General features: G+C 43.4%; 2 protein-coding genes across 2 annotated transcripts; both read left to right on the plus strand.

Annotated features, from left to right (window-relative positions):
- Positions 1-27: 27 nt before the first annotated feature.
- Positions 28-9,935, plus strand: TPMT (thiopurine S-methyltransferase). The gene is made up of 9 exons (XM_027748300.2): positions 28-151; positions 588-749; positions 1,505-1,597; positions 2,656-2,788; positions 3,274-3,326; positions 7,087-7,161; positions 7,897-7,982; positions 8,979-9,023; positions 9,805-9,935. The coding sequence occupies exons 2-9, from the start codon at positions 610-612 to the stop codon at positions 9,918-9,920; spliced, it is 741 nt and encodes a 246-aa protein (XP_027604101.1). The 5' UTR covers positions 28-151; positions 588-609; the 3' UTR covers positions 9,921-9,935.
- A 3,415-nt stretch (positions 9,936-13,350) lies between these two features.
- Positions 13,351-16,953, plus strand: NHLRC1 (NHL repeat containing E3 ubiquitin protein ligase 1). The gene has a single exon (XM_027748299.2). It carries the CDS (start codon positions 13,406-13,408, stop codon positions 14,552-14,554), a length of 1,149 nt encoding a protein of 382 aa, XP_027604100.1. The 5' UTR covers positions 13,351-13,405; the 3' UTR covers positions 14,555-16,953.
- Positions 16,954-18,336: the final 1,383 nt, after the last annotated feature.

An 18,336-nucleotide genomic window follows, 5' to 3' on the forward strand; every position in this document is an offset into this window, starting at 1 on the left:
TCCTCCTCCCCGGTGCCGTGCACCCTCAGCCCGCCTCCTCCTGCCGCCGCTTCCGCTCTCCGCGGTGCGTAGCGAGGGGGAGGGCGGGGAGGCACCGCCCCGGCCCCGCCGCCTCGTGGGACCCGCTGCTGCCGCCGCCGCAGCCGTGCAGGTACCGCCGCTACCGCGGCCGCCCGGGCGGGGGGCGCGGAGGGGGCGGTGCTGAGCCCCGACGGGTCACCCTGCGGGTCCCCCCGGCTGCAAGCCGCTGGTCCTCCCGCCGTCTGCCCGCGGGTTTCCCGTGAGAGAGAGAAGTGTCGACATCTCCCTCCTCACTTACGGAGTAGGGGGGCTTCCAGATGGGTGCCAAACGACAGGCCAGTGGCTTGGACAGGGCGCGCTCAGCCGGCTTCGCCCCGGGAAACGGGGTCTGTCTGAAGCCATCGGTAGCAAGAGTGTGCTCTTTAGCGTTCTGTACAGCTACACTGCTATAGTCGCCAAACAGTAATCTCTTAAGATACACTAAATTTTTGTTCGATTCGAGGAAGTAAGAGCCAATTCCAAACTATGCGTTGGGTGGGGGTATTTTTTTCTCTCATTTTTCACAGCTACTAGCACTCCTTGGAGACGATGGACCACTCAGCGAATGCATCTGGGCTCCTGGAAGGCTCTGATATTGGGTCACAGAAAGAGAGAGTGGTGACTGAGGAGGAATGGCTACAAAAATGGGAAGTGGGTAACATCGGGTTTCACAAGGAACAAGGACATCCGTACGTGACTTCACTCTTCTGCCTAAGCTGTTTTAAGAAATGCTGTGAAATTAATTACTTGACTCATTTGAGAAACTCTTAATTGAAAATGGAACATTTGCAAAAGGAAAATTATTTTATACGGGCACACCTTGAAGCTAAAATAAATATACATATTTTTATGACCTACAATTGTCCAAAAAATGACAGAGAAAAGAAAGTATTGAAATTAGTTTAGAACTTTTGAATCAGGTTTTAAAACTTGGATAGCTTGGCTAAAAATCTTAAATTTTCTGATGCAGAAGCTTTGCACTGCTTTTCCTAAGTTGTGAAACCAAGGCCTGAAAAACATATGTGGAGGGCATCGGAGCAACTGCTGTGCACTGGAAAACAGGGACCTAAGAAAGCAAACCTGATTATATAGTCTTTCAAGTCCTATGGGAGTGACTTGATTGATACAGAAGTTCAATAATCATTCTGTTTAAAAATCTCTGTTATGGCCCTCTTAGAGGTGGGTGGGTTGGTCTGCTTACTTGAAAAGACAAACAGAAAATAGAGCAACCATAAATTTGTTAATTTCTGACAGAAATGAAATTTACTTTCTAAGTAAATGGGAGGTGAATGTTTTTATTTCTAATGGCATGAAGCAGGTTGAGCTAAGAACCTGTGTTGCATCATGCAGTTTGTGTGCTACCTGCCACAGCGTGTAGCACTTGGTGTTTAATGTGTCAGCACAAATACTTGCAGAGTTAAGTAAAATGTGTCTTCTTCTGCAGGCTCCTCCAGAAGTATCTGGATGTTCTTTTAAATGGCAAGAGTGGACTGAGGATATTTTTCCCACTTTGTGGTAAAGCAGTAGAGATGAAATGGTAAAACACAGCAAAAATCTCATTTGATATGGGGAGGGAGAGGGGGAATTCCCAACCTTATACTGGCCAATGGAAATGTGCCACATCTCCACTGGTAGGAAAGCAGCGTCACTGGAAGCTGAAGGGAGGAGGAAGTTTGGTTTTATTTGCTGGTGTTTTGTATAGTAGCATAAATGGGATGGAAAAGGATTAACCTGAAAGTGCTCCTCATTGTCCCAAGTTCAGCTTGGGGAATGCTGAAATTTATGACAGACAGAGTGACTGAAGTCCTTACCATTGCTGGTTTTGGTAGCAATTCCATCTTAAATTGGTTGGTTGTGCCAGAGCACATTTTCAAGAGACCATGTAGCATATCATGCTGGGAATTTAAATGATTTGGGCTAAATATAACTTCCTCTTTTTTTATATTTATTATTTTCCTTTTTACCTTTTTTTTGGTGGAGGTTATTTTTTTAATTAGGGCCTATACAAGCCAGTGTTTTTTTCTTGGAGAGGGTGGCACAAACCGAAAAACTGTGACTGAGCTGCATCCTCAAGGAATCCAGTTAGTCCCAGTTAGCAGATTTTATCACGGTTACTACTTTCCAGGCTGACTGCCGGCTCTGACATATGTTGCTGTTGCACTGAGCTGCAGCAGTGCAGAGGTTACCACACCTCCTTCGCTGGCTGTTCTTGCCAAGCCACAGAGCCAGCTAGGTGGACAATGTGCCTCAGCTGCCATAGTTCAGAGCAGAACACGTTTTGTAAATGGACAGTTTCTCTGTGTGACCACCTGTTTTCATTGAATCCATAAGAATAAATTAATACTTCATTGAATTTAAATAAAGCCTCTAAGTCCTTGTCAACTGTATGTCAAGGGGTGCTAATTTAAGCTCAGATCATGGAGGGGAGGTGTTCAATATAATGTGAATGGTCCAGAAAGTCAGGATTAGGCATACCAGTGCATCCTAAAACCAGAGTTTCCCTAGTCAATAAATGCTGCATGAGAGAGACACATTTGGTAAAGGCCCAACCTGTGGGCCTCATGTAAACTTGGCACCTCTCTCTTCTGTGTGCAGGCTGGCAGACATGGGACACAACGTTGTTGGTGTGGAAGTAAGCGAACAAGCACTGAAGGATTTTTTTTCAGAACACAGTCTGCCTTATTGTGAGGAGCCAGTCCCAGAGATTTCAGGAGGAAAAATGTTCCAGGTATGTTTCCTGCATTATCAAATGATCTGGTGTCATTAATCATGCAATGCAGGCATAACTGAGCAAACAAGTTGTTCTGCTTTTATGCCTCTATTTTACTAGTGATTATTCACCTCTCCTGAAGAGGTCTGAAGGGAAGCTCTGAGTTGTAATTTTGGACTGAGAAGTTGTTTGTTTGAACTTACAACTTTGGCCTTCTTTTCTTATGACAGTGAAGCACCTGAGGGAATGTAAAGGGAATGTATTTTAAAATTGGACAGTTGCATGTCTTGATAGGCTAGAACCTCTCTGGAGGGGATAGGAGAGTTACCTCAGTAAATTAAAACTAAAAATATTTCTTACAGGTTTCCCCCATTACACATACGTGTATATTTAAAAATAATATATGTGTATGTTTTAAGGTATAAAGTATAAATAAATACTTATGCATGCATATTTAAAGATAGTTTGCTCATAAGTATTGTTTCCTTCGCTTTTTATTGTAGAGTACCTCTGGCAACATTTCCCTGTACTGCTGCAGTATTTATGATTTGTCCAGGTAGGAAAACACTGTGTTTTACAATTCTCTATAATAGAACATGCATTAGTACTGTCATAATACTGCCATTATTTTACTTGAATCAGACATAAAGATTTGTCAGGTTCTCTCAAGAAAACTCCCATTAATTTGTATGATAAATGTAAATAGCCAGTCTCCAACAGAAACTTAACTCTGTTGTTGACCATTAGGGATGCCAACTAATTATCTTTAAATGGGCTTCTTGTTCTAAGCCATTCTGTGAAAGCTATAGAAAGACATATTTGCTTTTACAGTAAAACCAAATTATTTTTGACATTATTGATGAATTCTGTGGTGCAAAACACTAGTACTATCCCTTTATCAGATTAGCTTTGTATAAGTAAAGAAGATATACCCAGAGGTGCCTTAGCATGACAGTTCCCTCCTCTTCCACTTCTTACTCAGTCATGATTTTCCCTAGATTATAAGATTTTGGTGAAGTTTTTTGTGTTGATTTGCTTTTCTTACAAACAACTGTCAGGAACAAGAATTCGTTCCATGTAAAAAGAAGGAGGTCAAGTCTTAATCTTTACTTCAATGGGCTTTCCAGAGCTAGTAGATATACAGGCTTAATAGGTAGTTTAGGACACCAGAACATGGTGTTTACTATACAATCCTTTTTTTTTTTTTACCTCAATCTGCATAAAGTGGAAAAAAAGACCGTTCATTACTAGAGTCCAAAGTGTTTCAGACCCTAGAACCTTTACTAAGACTTCTGCTCCTGCAGCTGACTCAATTTGGTTTGAGTAGTATATGTGTAACTAGGCCTGCAAAGTGAGTGCCTGGGAAAAAAAGGGCTGTATATGAACATGACTTTGTAGATACTGCCTGATTTCTCCCCTGCCTTGCCCCTGCAGTGTAGCTACTGCTGCATAGATCCCTATAAATCCTTCTTGCTCTGAGTTGACAAGTTTCTCGGGGATTGCTTAAGCTTCTGAGAAATTTTTGAAAAATTCCATTATAAGTTTTGTAGCGAGTAGTGTGGTGAAACCTATAACTTCCATCACAACATGGTGGAATTATACTTCGAAATTAACAAAATTAGGTAATTAGTGACAATTTCAGTGCATATTACTAGGTCCAGTACACAGTTTCTCGTTGACAAAATAAATTGGCAGATTGATGTTCTGCGATGCAGAATGAACTGCATTCCCTAAGCAGTCAGCAGATACCCATAACTAGAAAAATGCACACACTCTTCCAATTTCTGCGCACAGACAATTTGATTAATTACCCAGTAATTATGGAAATTAAACTTATTTCTCTCTTGCTGAGCTTGGCCTATTAAGAGGTCCTTTTGATCTCCGTTAGCCTAGCATTCTTTAGAGGAGAACTCAGATGTGCTGTTGACTTTTGTCAGAATGGGACATTTCATAGACTCTTGCTAGTTAAACAGTAACAGGAATTACTGCTCTTTGTGGGAACTCTGGGACGAATGTAAAACAGTTATATTACACAACCATTGTACCTCCTAATACAATTATGGCTACAAGACTTTAAAAAAAAAAAAAAGTAAAAAAATCGCATTGACTGAAACTACTAAACATATGCAGAGATATAAATTCACAAGTCTATTCCCTAAATCCAGTGGGTTTTCCACCAATATGTGAATTTCTGATTTGTGTGTTAAATTTTGTTAGTTGTAATAGTACCTAACTACAGATGTGCAGATGGGCAAGGAGCACCCAGATGCTCAGCAAGTCCTGGCAAGGCCACAGCATGAGCCTGCCTCCAGCCTGTGATGACTGTAGGCCCTGATGAAATCTGCGGGGAGTAGAATACATGAAATGCCTGTATGGAGCCACCGCCACCATTCCAGTTAGACCAGATTAAAGTTGGGAAGAAAAACCAAGTGCAGAAAACTTCAGTGGCTGGCCTGAGGTCATGCAGCAGACTTGTCTATGCAGAGAAGAGAACAGCCTCCAAGCCTCAGAAGATCAAGTTTGTCACCTGCCCCACTAGACTTCCCTTTGTGCTCCACAGGTCCATTGCTTGTTTAACTGTCTCCTTAAAAATCTCCCTTCAGTTAAGGGGGTGGTTATTTAAATTAGATGCTTAGACTTGGCAAACTTTAAAAGAAATCAGCACTTAAAAGTGTTATCATGTCTCATCTCAGTAGAGTGGGAAAGACAGGATCAGCTTCTAGGTTAGATGCCAGAGACTTAGCAATACCATTGCAATGAAAACAGCAGTGAGCAGAGAGAAGTTGTCGTGGTTTAACCCTGGCTTGCAGCTAAGCACGACACAGCTGCTTGCCCACTGCTCCTATCATGGGATGATAGAGACAATCATAAGGGTAAAAGTGAAAAAGAAACTTCTGGGTTGAGATAAAAACAGTTTAATGATTAAAAATAAATTTAAAAAAGAAATCGTAAGAAAAATTAAAAAAAAAAAACAATGACCAAAGAGAGAGGAAAATAAAACCCCAGAAAGACAAGTGGTGCAAATGAAAACAGTAGTCCACCACCAACCAGCTGATGCCTAGCCAGTCCCCAAGCAGCGACCCCTCCTTCCCCTGCAGCTTCTCTCCCAGGTTTTTTTGCTGAGCATGACAACATATGGTCTGGAGTATCCCTTTCCTCAGTTGGGGTTAGTTGTCTCAGCTGTGTCCTTTCCCAGCTTCCTGTGCACCTCCAACCTACTCACATCATGGTGTCATGGTGTGAGGAGCAGAAAAGGCATTGATGCTGTGTAAGAGCTGCTCAGCAGTAACTAAAACAGCCATGTCTTATTAACACTATTTTCAGCACAAATCCAAAACATATCCCCATGATATGTTACTAGGAAGAAATATAACTCTACCCCAGCCAAAACCAGTACACAAGTGAAGGCAGAGGTGGTGCAATTGGACTCTGACACCTTCCCAGTAGGCCAAAAGGTATTGCACAATTCCATGCCATATTTTTCTCACTAAGTAAACCTATTCAAACTTTCCTTAAAGTTATGCAATTTACATTATTACTACCTTATTATCTAAACTCCTTTTTTAATAATTACCAGAAACAAGGCTCTTCTTATGCCCCAAATATTCTTATCTTAGGGTCACCCTGACTGCTCTTACCACCCCTCAATAAAGGCACTTCTTGATAGTCTTGCCCACTTGCAGGTTTTGGGTGGTCACTGAAGCCATCTGCCAGCATAACCAGAAGCAAAATTAATGTCAGTGATAGTGTTACACTGAGGCAAACAGCAGTGTAACTTACCTTTTCCAACATCAAACAAATTGAAAGCTGAAGGTAACTTTCCTGGGCATGTAGCTGGGAATTGAGGTGTCTAAAGTTACTGGATGTGCTAAGTTCAATGATAGTAAAGCAATAAGGCACCTTCCTTAGCCTGCATTTGAAATCATGCTTGGGTTTTAGAAGGTGGTCAAGAACTGTTGATGTGCTGAGTACATGTTAGTATTACTTCAAGGGTGACAGCAGGGTGGGTGTGATTACCAAACACTGAGATGCGTTGCCTGAACGTGTTAAAGCTACATTCCTTCCTCCCTGCCTTGTCTCAGCACCCTGTAATGATGGGGAAACACCGACCAGTTCCAGCACCTTTTTACTATCGCAAGGCCATGTACCAGGGACGTTTTTTGTGTTCCAGATCACATTAGTGTGGATCATGAAAATGCTGCACCATAACAAAAAGCTAGTGGGGAATCTGCATCCTTGTGACTTCACAAAGATATCTGATCAAAGATGAAGATGCCTTTTTACTATTTTTAAGCCTTTTTATTATCTCCCTGTAGCTCAATAGTTGGCAAGTTCGATGGAGTTTGGGACAGAGGAGCTCTTGTAGCTGTGAATCCATGTGACAGACAACGGTTAGTAAATTGCACTGTTATTGTCTTTATTCTGCTGCATGCAGCGACAAGTTTTTCCTCCTGCCACTTGTTGATGAGTCCTCTTTCGTTTAAAGGACTAACCTACACAAGTTTTTCTCTACCGCAAGCATCTGCTGCAGTCGCAGAATGTCATACTCTAGATTTGTGAACTTCCTTCAGGAAGCCACTCCGCCTCTTGGTGGGAAAATATGTGGTTTGTTCCGACCGATTAGAAGCAGAGCTGCAAGTCTCATCTGAATTCTATTATTTCCCTTTCACCACATCTGCTTCTCTTCTCTGTGTTCTTTTTCTTCTCACTTCCCTTGATTCCAAATTTTCGTTCTTGCCTATAGCCAGCCCAAATTTAGTTTGAACCTACTCCCATGGTCTTTTAATTAGGTACATAATCTTGAGTTCACAATAATTTTAAAAGATCAGTACTGTATTGTGCACTGTATTCTAGACTGTGACAGGTGAATACTTGGTTTGTCTGTTAGTTTTGAGCTGAATATGCAAAAAAAAAGGATAAATGCTTGTTTGTGAGGAGTAAACATAACCCTTTGAGGTTTTCCATGTGTAGCATGAATTTCATGCTCCTGAAATTCAAACTTTGTTTAGTCTTTGTGCAGTTCAGTTCAAATGCACAGAAGTGCATGTTGCCTCTCTTTTTGAGTATTTTGAATGCTATGCTTGAATGCTTTACAAAAATAATAAAGTATAACTTTCTCCTTTTAGCTATGCCAGTTTGATGATCAACTTAATGGAGAAGAATTCTTCTTATCTCCTTGTTACGGTTTCATATGATCCAAACAAACACAAAGGTGAGAGCTTTGTGCTGTTCACATTATGATTTTGTGTGCTTTAATACAAATTGTAGATAGGTGTAATATATATATTTGTATCTTCTCCAAGTTTTTTATCTCTATAGCTTTGTTAGCTGATCATGCCAGTATAACTGTATGTTAAAAATTTTAGATGTTGACCAAGCTTGAGACTATGTTTGGGTTCTCTCTAGAGTTCAGACATGCTAAGGGTAAGTTGAGGACAGACATGGTATATTAACAATAAAATGAAACTGGAAGTGTGGCTGTGACAATGAAGCTGGAAGCGTGAATACTTAGTAACATCCTGTCTGGCCTAGGGAGCTTGAAACACTCCCAAGAACATCAGCTTTGCGCTGTTTACCCAATGCTTGCAACCAAACGTGTTGCCCATATTGTGCCTCTCTCCCAGCCACTACCATGCTCTGAATATACTTGGAAGAGGTGGAATTTTATAAAATCATAAGGTATTCTTTCCTTTTATGTTATATACTGAAGTGTGAGGTATTTTAAAAGATTATATTTTTGTTAATATTAACACATAAAAGAAAGAGATTTCTTGCTGCTTTTGGGCCCCTCAACATAATTATCCCTGAAAAAATTAGGTCTTGTTTTCATAGGCAACAATAGTTTAATTCATTGCTTTCCCTCTTGCATTGTTCAACTTTTAACTTTAATTATGCCATTGTAGTATAAAGAGATTGTAGGCTAGATTCACACAGCACACTGAGAGTGTTGTATCCACGTCACATTCATGATTCCCTGGTTGTAGCTGGAGATGATGCAGCAGCAACACCTGAAGCTGTCTGGTGGCCCACCAAGGTGTCACAAGTTCTTGGACATGTTGTTTTCTGGTTGTTGCTGATGGTGCTACATCCTGGGGCCCAATTACAGGCCAGGTGTTGTGAGTGAAGGGGCTGGCTCTCCCACTGCAGTGTAAATGTTTGTCTTCTTCCAGTGTCTTCTGTCTGATTAGCTTCACCCCTTTTTTTTCAGGCCCACCATTTTATGTTCCTGAATCTGAAATTAAAAGCTTGTTTGGTAAGTAATATTTCAGCTAACCCTTAGGAATTTTTTCCAAAATGAGTAAACGTGTTTATTTGCCTCTACCTTGCCTCTACCTGTGACAAGTGATACAGTCATTTGCTTCTTATCTAAGGGCTGGAGTCATGGAAAAATACCAGGAAAAATAAATACCATTTAGCCACAGGGATTTTGCAGTCAAGGAAAATTCTCAGCTCTCCAAAGGCTATGAAGAAAACCCAAGAGACAAGGAGACTCTTGTCTCCCTGTGGCATCTTTTTGTTCTCCCAGGGTTCATACTGCACTCAGTGATCTTGTAGATGCTGTCTTAGTCCCACCTGACCATTTTGTCTTTGTCTGCACCTCATCAACCAGCTGCACTGGTTTTAATATAAGGCCTACCAGTGCTACATCTTCTGCTGTACTTTTGTGACAAAGAAAAAAAGTAACATGCTACACAAAGAAAATCCTAAAAACATACAACTCAAATCCATCAAAATAATGAATGTTGGAGTTATGGCAGGATTTTAATTTTAAAAGTTCCTTCTGATATGCTTTAAAATTGCACTTTTAAATTTACAACTTTTTGAGACTCCTGCAGTGTTTGTGTGCAGTGAGTCATTGGTAAAGACAGTTGCATCCCAGTGCAAAAGAGACAGATAAGTTTTCTCAAGTGCCTTTATGTCACTGCGTTAAGGACTGTAAGGAAATCTGTGGATAAGATTTATTTTTTTCTGGAGAGTTTTCATTTTTCAGTAACTAATCATTGACTAATTTGTTACTCTTTCCTCCTTTTCAGGCAGCTGCTGTGAAATTCAGTGTCTTGAAAAAGTCGATGACTTCTCAGAAAGGCGCAAACAATGGGGATTAGATTATTTTCTGGAGGTGCTATATATGCTAAAGTTTGTAGCTTGATTAAAATTAATTAAATAACTTGCCTCCCATCTTCCTTTTATTTTTATCTCACATTTTAAAATGGAGCATTCTTAAAGCAGGCTTTAGTGTACAGAAAAATACCTGTGGAACATTTTTGTCCATTTTTCTTACCAAGTCAGCTCTTCTACACAGCTGCCTTCACTGCCTTGATATGTGCACAGATTTTCTTAAACTCCATGCACCAACAAGCATTATTAAAGTATATCTTTTTCTTACATATCAATTCAAATCATCTGATCTGGGAGAAAGAAACATTCCCGTTCCTTTTTGGCTGTTGCCGCTGTCTGCCCAGCACTCTGTGGATCAGCCTCGTCAGCTGGCAGCCCTGGGAGCAGTGGCCAGCTGCTGTTCAAACACTGTTTTCCACAATGCTGGCCTTGCACCAGACCGGACAGCTGGGCAAGAGAGGTGGGAAACTGCTACTTTATGTCCCTGTTAGTTGTGAATATAAGTCCAGTGAAGACCTGGCAGTAAGCAGGCAAGGCAAGGCAGCAGCTGCCAAAGGGGAATTACCATCAAGCAAGGAAGACTGGAGGGAAGCAAACTGGGTGATAGTAAAGGGGAGAGTATGAGGAGAAAATGTCCTGGCAGTTGTTCAGAAGTGTGCTGCTCCCTCACTCAAGAGCACAGCTATGAGCTGGCAAACCAGCACAGGGCTTGTAGGGTGAGAGGGTTCAAAGAGTGCCAAGTGAGCTGTGGGTGTTATTACTAAGCCATTTTCCATCATCTTTGAAAGGTTGTGGAGAACAGGAGGGGTGCCTGAGGACTGAAGAAAAGACAGTGTCACTCCAGTCTTAAAAAAGGGCAAGAAGGAGGACCTAGGAACCTGCACGCCAGTCAGCTTCACCTCAATCCATGGAAAGGTGATGGAACAACCCATCCTGGATGTCATCTCTAAGCATGTGGATGAAAAGAAGGTTATCAGGAGTAGTCAACATGGATTCACCAAGTGGAAATCATGCTTGACTTATCTCATAGCCTTTTATGATGCAATGACTATCTAGGTAGATGAGGGAAGAGCAGTGGATGTTGTCTACCTGGACTTCAGCAAGGCTTTTGACACTGTCTCCCATAACATCCTCATAGGTAAGATCAGGAAGTGTGGGTTGCGTTAGTGGACAGTGAGGTGGATTGAGAACTGGCTGAATGGCAGAGCTCAGAGTGTTGTGGAGAATCTAGATGGAGGCTGGAGCAAGCGGTGTTCCCAAGGCTCAGTACTGGCTCCAGCCGTGTCCAGCTTATCCATCAATGACCTCAATGAAGAGACAGAACATACCTGCAGTAAGTTTGCAGATGATACAAAACTGGGGGAGTGGCTGACACAGCAGAGTGCTGTGCTGCCATCAGCAAGACCTGGACAGGCTCAAGATCTGAGCAGAGAGGAACCTAGTGAATCTCAGTGAAGGCAAGTGCAGGGTCCTGCACCTGGGGAAGAATAAGCCCGGGCATCAGCACAGGCTGGAAAGTAACTCTGCGGAGAATGACCTGGTGGTCAACAAGATAGACAGCAGTGTGCCCTTGTTGCCAAAAAGGCCACTGGTCTCCTGGGATGCATTAGGAAGACTGTGGCCAGCAGGTCAAGGGAGGCAGTCCTGCCTCTCTAATGAGCCCTGGTGAGGCCACATCTGGAGTGCTCTGTCCAGTTCTGAGCTCTTCAGTACAAGAGAGACCTGGACATACTGGAGTGAGTCCAGCAGAGGGCTATGAAGATGCCTAGTGGACTAGAGCATCTCTCTTATGAGAACAGGCTGAGAGAGCTGGGATTGTTTATCCTGGAGAGGACAAAACTGAGAGGAGATCATTAATGCTTACAAATATCTTTAATGTCAGGTGTCAAGAGGATGGGACCAGACTCTTTTCAGTGTTTCCCAGCAACAGGACAAAGAGCAACAGGCCCAAACTGAAACACAGGAAGTTCCATGTGAATATAAGGAAAAACTTCTCTACTTTGAGAGTGACAGAGTACTGGAACTTCTCCCCTTTGCAGCTTGTTTTGAAAGGAAAGTATGATTGCAATTTAGTGTATTCATCAAGAATAGAAGGCAAGTAAAAGCCATGAGGTTTTTTAGACTGTTGTAGTCCTAGAGCTGCAAATGGGTCTAATGATTTTAGCACAGCAGTCCTCACGCCTACAGCCCATTGCAACACTCGATATTGCTTGTAGATACTCATGTTTCAAGGTCAGGTCGACAGAGAGAAGAGATGTAGCCAGTGGGCCAGGGCAAGCTCAGAGCTGTTATTTTTGTATGTTTTCACTTCTGGTCACTACTGCAGCTACCAGGATAAAGCATCTCCTTTCTTTGAATCCAGAAGTTTTTTTCTAGATGCAGCGTGAGAGGTGCTGAATTTTATCTCAGACTTCCAGACACATGATAGCCTCAGAAGGCCAGATGCTTGACATGAGGCTGCTGCATGCTCTGTGATGTCCTGTGCAGGACTCCCATGTGACAGCCTGGCAAGAGCAATGCCACATGCCAAATGAGCCATTTTGGGATGTGTAAGATGCCTTTGCCATGTGTGTACCCTGCAGTTACTCTGAGAATACACCATAAATACACCTTGCAGAACAAGCACACGCTGTTCATTGTATCTTACAAGACGTGTGTACTTACTTGTCTGAGAAAGATGTCACGAGTGATGAATGTAAATATTTTCATTGTGTTTTCCAAAGTTTTCCAGAACAGCAGAGAAATCTGATGAAATAAAGATGGTCAGAGGGACGGAGCACCTCTCCTATGAAGACAGGCTGAGAGAGTTGGGGTTGTTCAGGCTGGAGAAGAGAAGGCTCCAGGGAGACATTATAGCGCCTTCCAGTATCTGAAGGGCCTGCTGGAGAGCTGGAAAGGAATGTTTTACGAGGGCATGCAGTGACAGAACAATGGGTAATGGCTTCAAACTGACAGAGGATACTGACACTGGCACATGTTGCCCAGAGAAGCTGTGGATGCCCCATCGCTGGAAGTGTTCAAGGCCAGGTTGGATAAGGCTCTGAGCAACATGGTTTAGTGCCCATGGCAGGAGGGGTTGGAACTAGATGATCTTCAAGGTCCTTTCCAACCATTCTATGGTTCTGTGAAGCTGTGGCTTACTTCCTTACTCTGGTAGGGATATAAATAGCACTAGCAGTGGTGTGGTAACCTGGTAACTGGATGTCTGTGAGGATCTGGTGGATATATGAATAATCTGGTGAATATATGAATAATCCGCTGGAGACAGGAAGGCTCGGGTGGATGTTTGAACATTCTGCTGGATATTTGAATACTCTGGCGGACACGGGAACGCTGCATGACCCCGGCAGGGTGGGCAGCCTGGGCCCCTCAGCGCCGTCCCGCCGGCAGCGCTGCCACGCCCGGGCTGGCCCGCAGGGGGCGCGCGGCCGCCTCGGCCGCGCTCAGCGCCCGCCCCGCTCGGCACGGGGGATCCGGGGCCCCTCCGGGTGATCCGTCCGACCTCCTCGGGCCGGGATGGCGGCGGAGGACGAGGCGGAGCTCAGCCTGCTGGAGTGCCGGGTGTGCTTCGAGCCGTACGGCCCCGACGGGCAGCGGCGGCCGCGCAACCTGCCCTGCGGGCACGTCCTGTGCGGGGGCTGCGTGGGGGCCCTGAGCCGGCGCCTGGAGTGTCCCTTCTGCCGGCGGCCCTGCGGCCCCGCCGAGACCAGCGACTGCCGCCCGCTGCTGCAGCTGCTGGAGCTTCTGGGCCCCGCCGGCCGCCTCTCCCGGGCCCTGGGCGGGAGCGGCGGCCCAGGGGCGGCCGCGCCGGCCCCCGCGGGGCTCGGGCTGCGGCTGTGCCTAGGCGGCTGGGGGTCGCTGGTGAACCCCACCGGGGTGGCGGCCTGCCGCGGCACGGGGCGCCTGGCCGTGGCACACGACGGCAAGAAGAGGATCCACGTCTTTGGGCCCAGCGGGTTCTGCCTGCAGCGGTTCGGGGAGAGGGGGGACGCGGGCAACGACGTGAAGTACCCGCTCGATGTGACGGTCACGTCGGACGGGCACGTGGTGGTCACCGACGGCGGGGACCGCTCCGTGAAGGCCTTCGATTTTGAGGGAAGGGGGGTCCTGGCGGTCCGGGAAGGCTTCCGTTTGCCCTGGGGCTTGGATGCCACCCCCAAGAGTGAAGTAATCCTGACCGACTCGGAGGCAGGCGCTCTCTACCGCCTGACGGCTGACTTTGGAAGGGGGGAATTGAAGAAGTGTCAGATGATCCGGGCTCAGCTCGTCAGCCCCAGAGCGGTCGCTGTCTGCCAGACCTCGGGGGCTGTCGCGGTAATAGAGCACCTGAAAACTCAAGGACTGAACAAGGGCAGCACCCGAGTGAAGATATTCAGTGCGGAGATGGATCTCATCGGCCAGCTGGATAGCTTCGGTCTGAACCTCGTTTTCCCCTCCAAAATGTATGCTACGGCTGTGGCCTTTGACAAAGAAGGTCGTGTTATAGTAACGGATGTCTGTAGCCAGGCCGTAATATGCTTAGGGAAACCAGAGGAGTTTCCCATGTTTAACCCTCTAATTAGCTATGGGCTTTCTTATCCTGTCGGACTGACTTACACGGCAAGTGATTCCCTTGTCATTTTAGACAGTGGTGATCATTCAATAAAAATATATAGCTCTACCTGAATGGTTTAGATGCTTACTGCTACAGGTTCAAGCTGCTTTTGGCCATAACGCATGGAAAGTTCTGGTGCTTGTAGGCACATAGAGAGGAGGTGGTTTCCGGGCTTTATGGTGAAATTACCCCCTGACCAACATGCCGTGCTTCCTGCAAAACTTGTGTTGGATCTCTTGCCTACCTGTGGGAGAAGACCTAGCTGCTGCTGGCTGTAGTCAACAATGAATCAACCAAACAAATAATTTGGCATTTTAAAACTAGTCCAGATCTTGAAAACCAAACGTTTTTCATCCTTTTTGATGAGTAATCAAAGACCAGCACCTGTGAAAGTGATGCATCATTTATTTACATTTCCCAGCACATAGTCTTCATTGTTCTTAATTAAGCATAGATACACTCATGGGGTTGACAGATATTCTGTTTCCAGGAATTCCAGCTTTCTTGTTTCCACAAGAAAGGAGTTTGGCTTGACAAAATGATAGGAGAATTGGAAACTTCCGTTCAAGGTTGCCTAAATCCTGCTAAGAACATTGCGATTGAGGAGCTACCACTGATGAGTGAGTTATATGGTGTTCAAAGCCTTATTTTTTCCATACCAGGAAAACACATTTCTGGGAGCACCCTTCAGTCTGCTATTTTTTTTCCCACCTTTATTAGAGTTGTACTGGAACACTCTGTCTTCCTCTAAAATGCCCAACTCTGTGTCTTTACCTAGAGATAATCTGGTGTGTGGTTCCACAGCATGGGCATCTTTCCCTAAAAGCTCCTTGAAGTAATGGTGTTTAGACCACAAATACTCTTGCATATGTAAATTTGAGTTGGCTGTGCTGCTAACACAACTGCACTTAGGTTTTCAATACTGCCTGCTCCTGCTTTGTCATTAATACAGTGCTTTTGCACCCAAACTGGAGGATTTGACTGCAAATTGAAATGTTAGTGAGAAGTAATAGAGAAAGAGGGAAGTAAGGCCCATTTTCTTCCTAGCTTCCAAATGAGGTTTTGTTGATTGTGAATACACAGAAGGTTTAGATCAGTTTATATTGTCTTGAAGATAGTTTCACTGTGGACACAAGTTCTCTTGCCTTATTGCACAGTGGAAATTACGGTATATCTGAATTCTGAGAAGGATTAACACCCCTGCTAGAAGTCACTGCTGCATTTTTAGGCATTTGCCTGCTGCTGAAATGATTACTCAGGTGCTTCAGTGTTAAAATGAAGTTAGATATAAATGTAAATGCTATCTGAGGTAGAGACAAGTAGGTTAAAATGGCATAAAACTTTTGGGGTAATTTATTTAGTAACTGAAATCATCAATATTAACTAATGTAATTGGAAATTCAGAGGCAACCTTTCTATCACTAAATTTTTCATCTGGCTTTTGGTCTGACTTCAGGGCATTTAATAACTGCATGTATTGCTGCACCAGTGATTTACCAAATACTTACCTTAAATTGGAGCAGTTTAGTCCTCTAATTCAGACAATGTATTAGTCTATTTTATGTTAACATTTGTATAAACAACACAAATCTATTACATGCAGCTATTTGTACTGGCTAACTGAACAGTGACCTGCCAATAAAGTGTGATTTGCTTATTCCTATATTTGAATAATTTAGTGAAAATTCCTCATATATTTTCATCATGGGTTTCTCTGTTACAATACAATTTCTCTATCACAGTTGCCCTGTAGATGGTTTCTTTTTCTGTCTGGAAATATCCTGCTGAAGTTGTTGTAGGGCCATCTGTTGCTATTGAAAAATATGGACCTGTAAATTTGGTCTTTTTTGGCATTCTCTGCTGCCAGGCCAAACAGTAAGTGCCTTTGGAAGAACCAGAAATCCTCCTTGGTTGTTCTGCAGCAGGAGGTGTATGGTCCTGAGCAGGAGCCCTGTTGAGACATCAGGAAGGAAATTTACCCAGAGGAGCATCCACTTGGCTTATATATATTCCTTTCTAGGTACCAAAGAGACGTCTGTCTTTGAGGGATATAGAACCAATTAGAGAACACTTCCTTTGGGGGACTGCTGTGTGTCAAAATGCATGCAATGCCATCAGTGTCATCATGCAATGTCATCAATGCTGTATTCATACATAATTAATAGTTTGTTGCAGTAGCAATTCACGTGAACCACGGGCTGTGAGCTTTCGTCTCCTCAAACCTTCATGTGCACCAGAAGCTTGGTTTTGCTACTGAACTCATGGATGGGCAAATTTCCTAGGACCTACCACCATGCAGGCAACTTTCCAGTAGCTGAAATGCTGATTTTTAAACATTTGGCTCGTATTGTTTTAAAATCTACAAAACCTCCCATTGTTAGCCATTTTGCTCCTGTCTGCTTTGGTATATGACTAGAAATCACTTGATTTTTGGGTTTGCAAGCAAAATAAACCTTGTGCCTTTATTCTACCTAGTTTGCTGTGTGCCATCTCCTGCAGTCTCTGCTCGACCCACCTACTGAAAGCAAATGTAGACTTCTTCTGTGGATGATGCAGCTGTTTTCCTTTTACTTTGTAGCTTGGTGCTTAGTGTTGTACAGCCCTGCATCAAAGGAACCATTACATTCCTTCTTAATTCATTTGATGCAGGTGCCTAAATTGAGAAGCCATAATGAACTGTTATAAAATGAAATTAAAATTCGGAGTTCTTCATTGTGTAAAGGAAAATGCAGCAGTAGAGCTGAAAACTTTCTTTTGACACAAAGGAGAATTTAAGAGATAATGAGAGAGGGAGAGATCCACCAATATGCTGATAACAAACTAAAAAGCCTCTGACATTTTTACTTACTCTTGCCCTTTCCTTTATGTGTATATGTACATTTCCCCTATAGCTACTGCAGATATCCATTGCCTTCAGGATGACACCTTCATGCCATCTGCTTTTCAAAGCCCAGGGGTCACATAGTCCTGCAAATCTGTTGGAATTTAGTCATAGATTTCAGCAGAACAAAAACTTGTGTTCTGAGAGAGGGAGGGCAAATGATGAGGGGACCATACTTGAACAGATATCCTTAGATAGGTATCCTTAGACCTTTTTGGGGTCTGACTGGTTGTGCTTGGAATGGGGATAGCTAGATGTGTGCTTACCTTTGGTGGCCATTTCATCTAGAAAGTAATGTGGGACTGTGTCTAGCTGCTTCAATGATAATTACTGTTGAGTTTATTTTTAAAAAAACACCACATTTGCATGACTCTCTATACCTCATGCTTTAGCCATCTGGATTAAAACCAAATAAGCATAATGGACAGTATCCTTCTAGTGTCATCTCTTCAGCCTCTAGTAGAGATTGCTGTGTCTGTTGTGCACACGCACATTGCAATTCCTCTTTGGTTTATTTTTAAGCACTGATCTCAGGTTGCTACCACTGCATATAAATATATCAAGGTATGTTTACAGTGGTAAGGAATTAAAGGAGTCAGAGGAGTTTCAGAAATGTGTATTGAAACAGTGTTCTGTAATGCATATATTTTTTGTCTTGCTTGTGAAGAAAGTAATTTTAGATAAAGAATATAATCTATTTTTCAGATTGATTAATGAATAGAAGGGAGAAAGTGAAAAAAAAAAAAGGAAAAATTTACTTTATTTTGGCCATTGACCATTTGAGCACCTTTTATTCCATCCAGCCCCACTACTGTGCACATCAGTTTGATGTTTATATTTTCTCAAAGCATGGATGTAACACCACCATAGCACTTTTTTAACATGGACTGATTTCAGGGGAAGAGAGGACCTCCTGTAATATCCAGCTCCCAAACTCCTAGGAGTTTTATAGAGCAGGTCCATCAAAATTAT

This window comes from Pipra filicauda, unplaced genomic scaffold (assembly GCF_003945595.2).
Source record: "Pipra filicauda isolate LSUMZ 115617 unplaced genomic scaffold, ASM394559v2 scaffold49_size4853605_pilon, whole genome shotgun sequence".
Classification (NCBI taxonomy): Eukaryota; Metazoa; Chordata; class Aves; order Passeriformes; family Pipridae; genus Pipra; species Pipra filicauda.

What these genes read in the sequence shown, in the direction of transcription:
- TPMT (XM_027748300.2), top strand. Translation starts at nt 610, where the DNA reads ATGGACCACTCAGCGAATGCATCTGGGCTCCTGGAAGGCTCTGATATT. An exon ending in AGTATTTATGATTTGTCCAG is followed by an intron (nt 3,327 to 7,086) that starts GTAGGAAAACAC and finishes ATCTCCCTGTAG; the next exon opens with CTCAATAGTTGGCAAGTTCG. An exon ending in AATCCATGTGACAGACAACG is followed by an intron (nt 7,162 to 7,896) that starts GTTAGTAAATTG and finishes TTCTCCTTTTAG; the next exon opens with CTATGCCAGTTTGATGATCA.
- NHLRC1 (XM_027748299.2), top strand. Translation starts at nt 13,406, where the DNA reads ATGGCGGCGGAGGACGAGGCGGAGCTCAGCCTGCTGGAGTGCCGGGTG.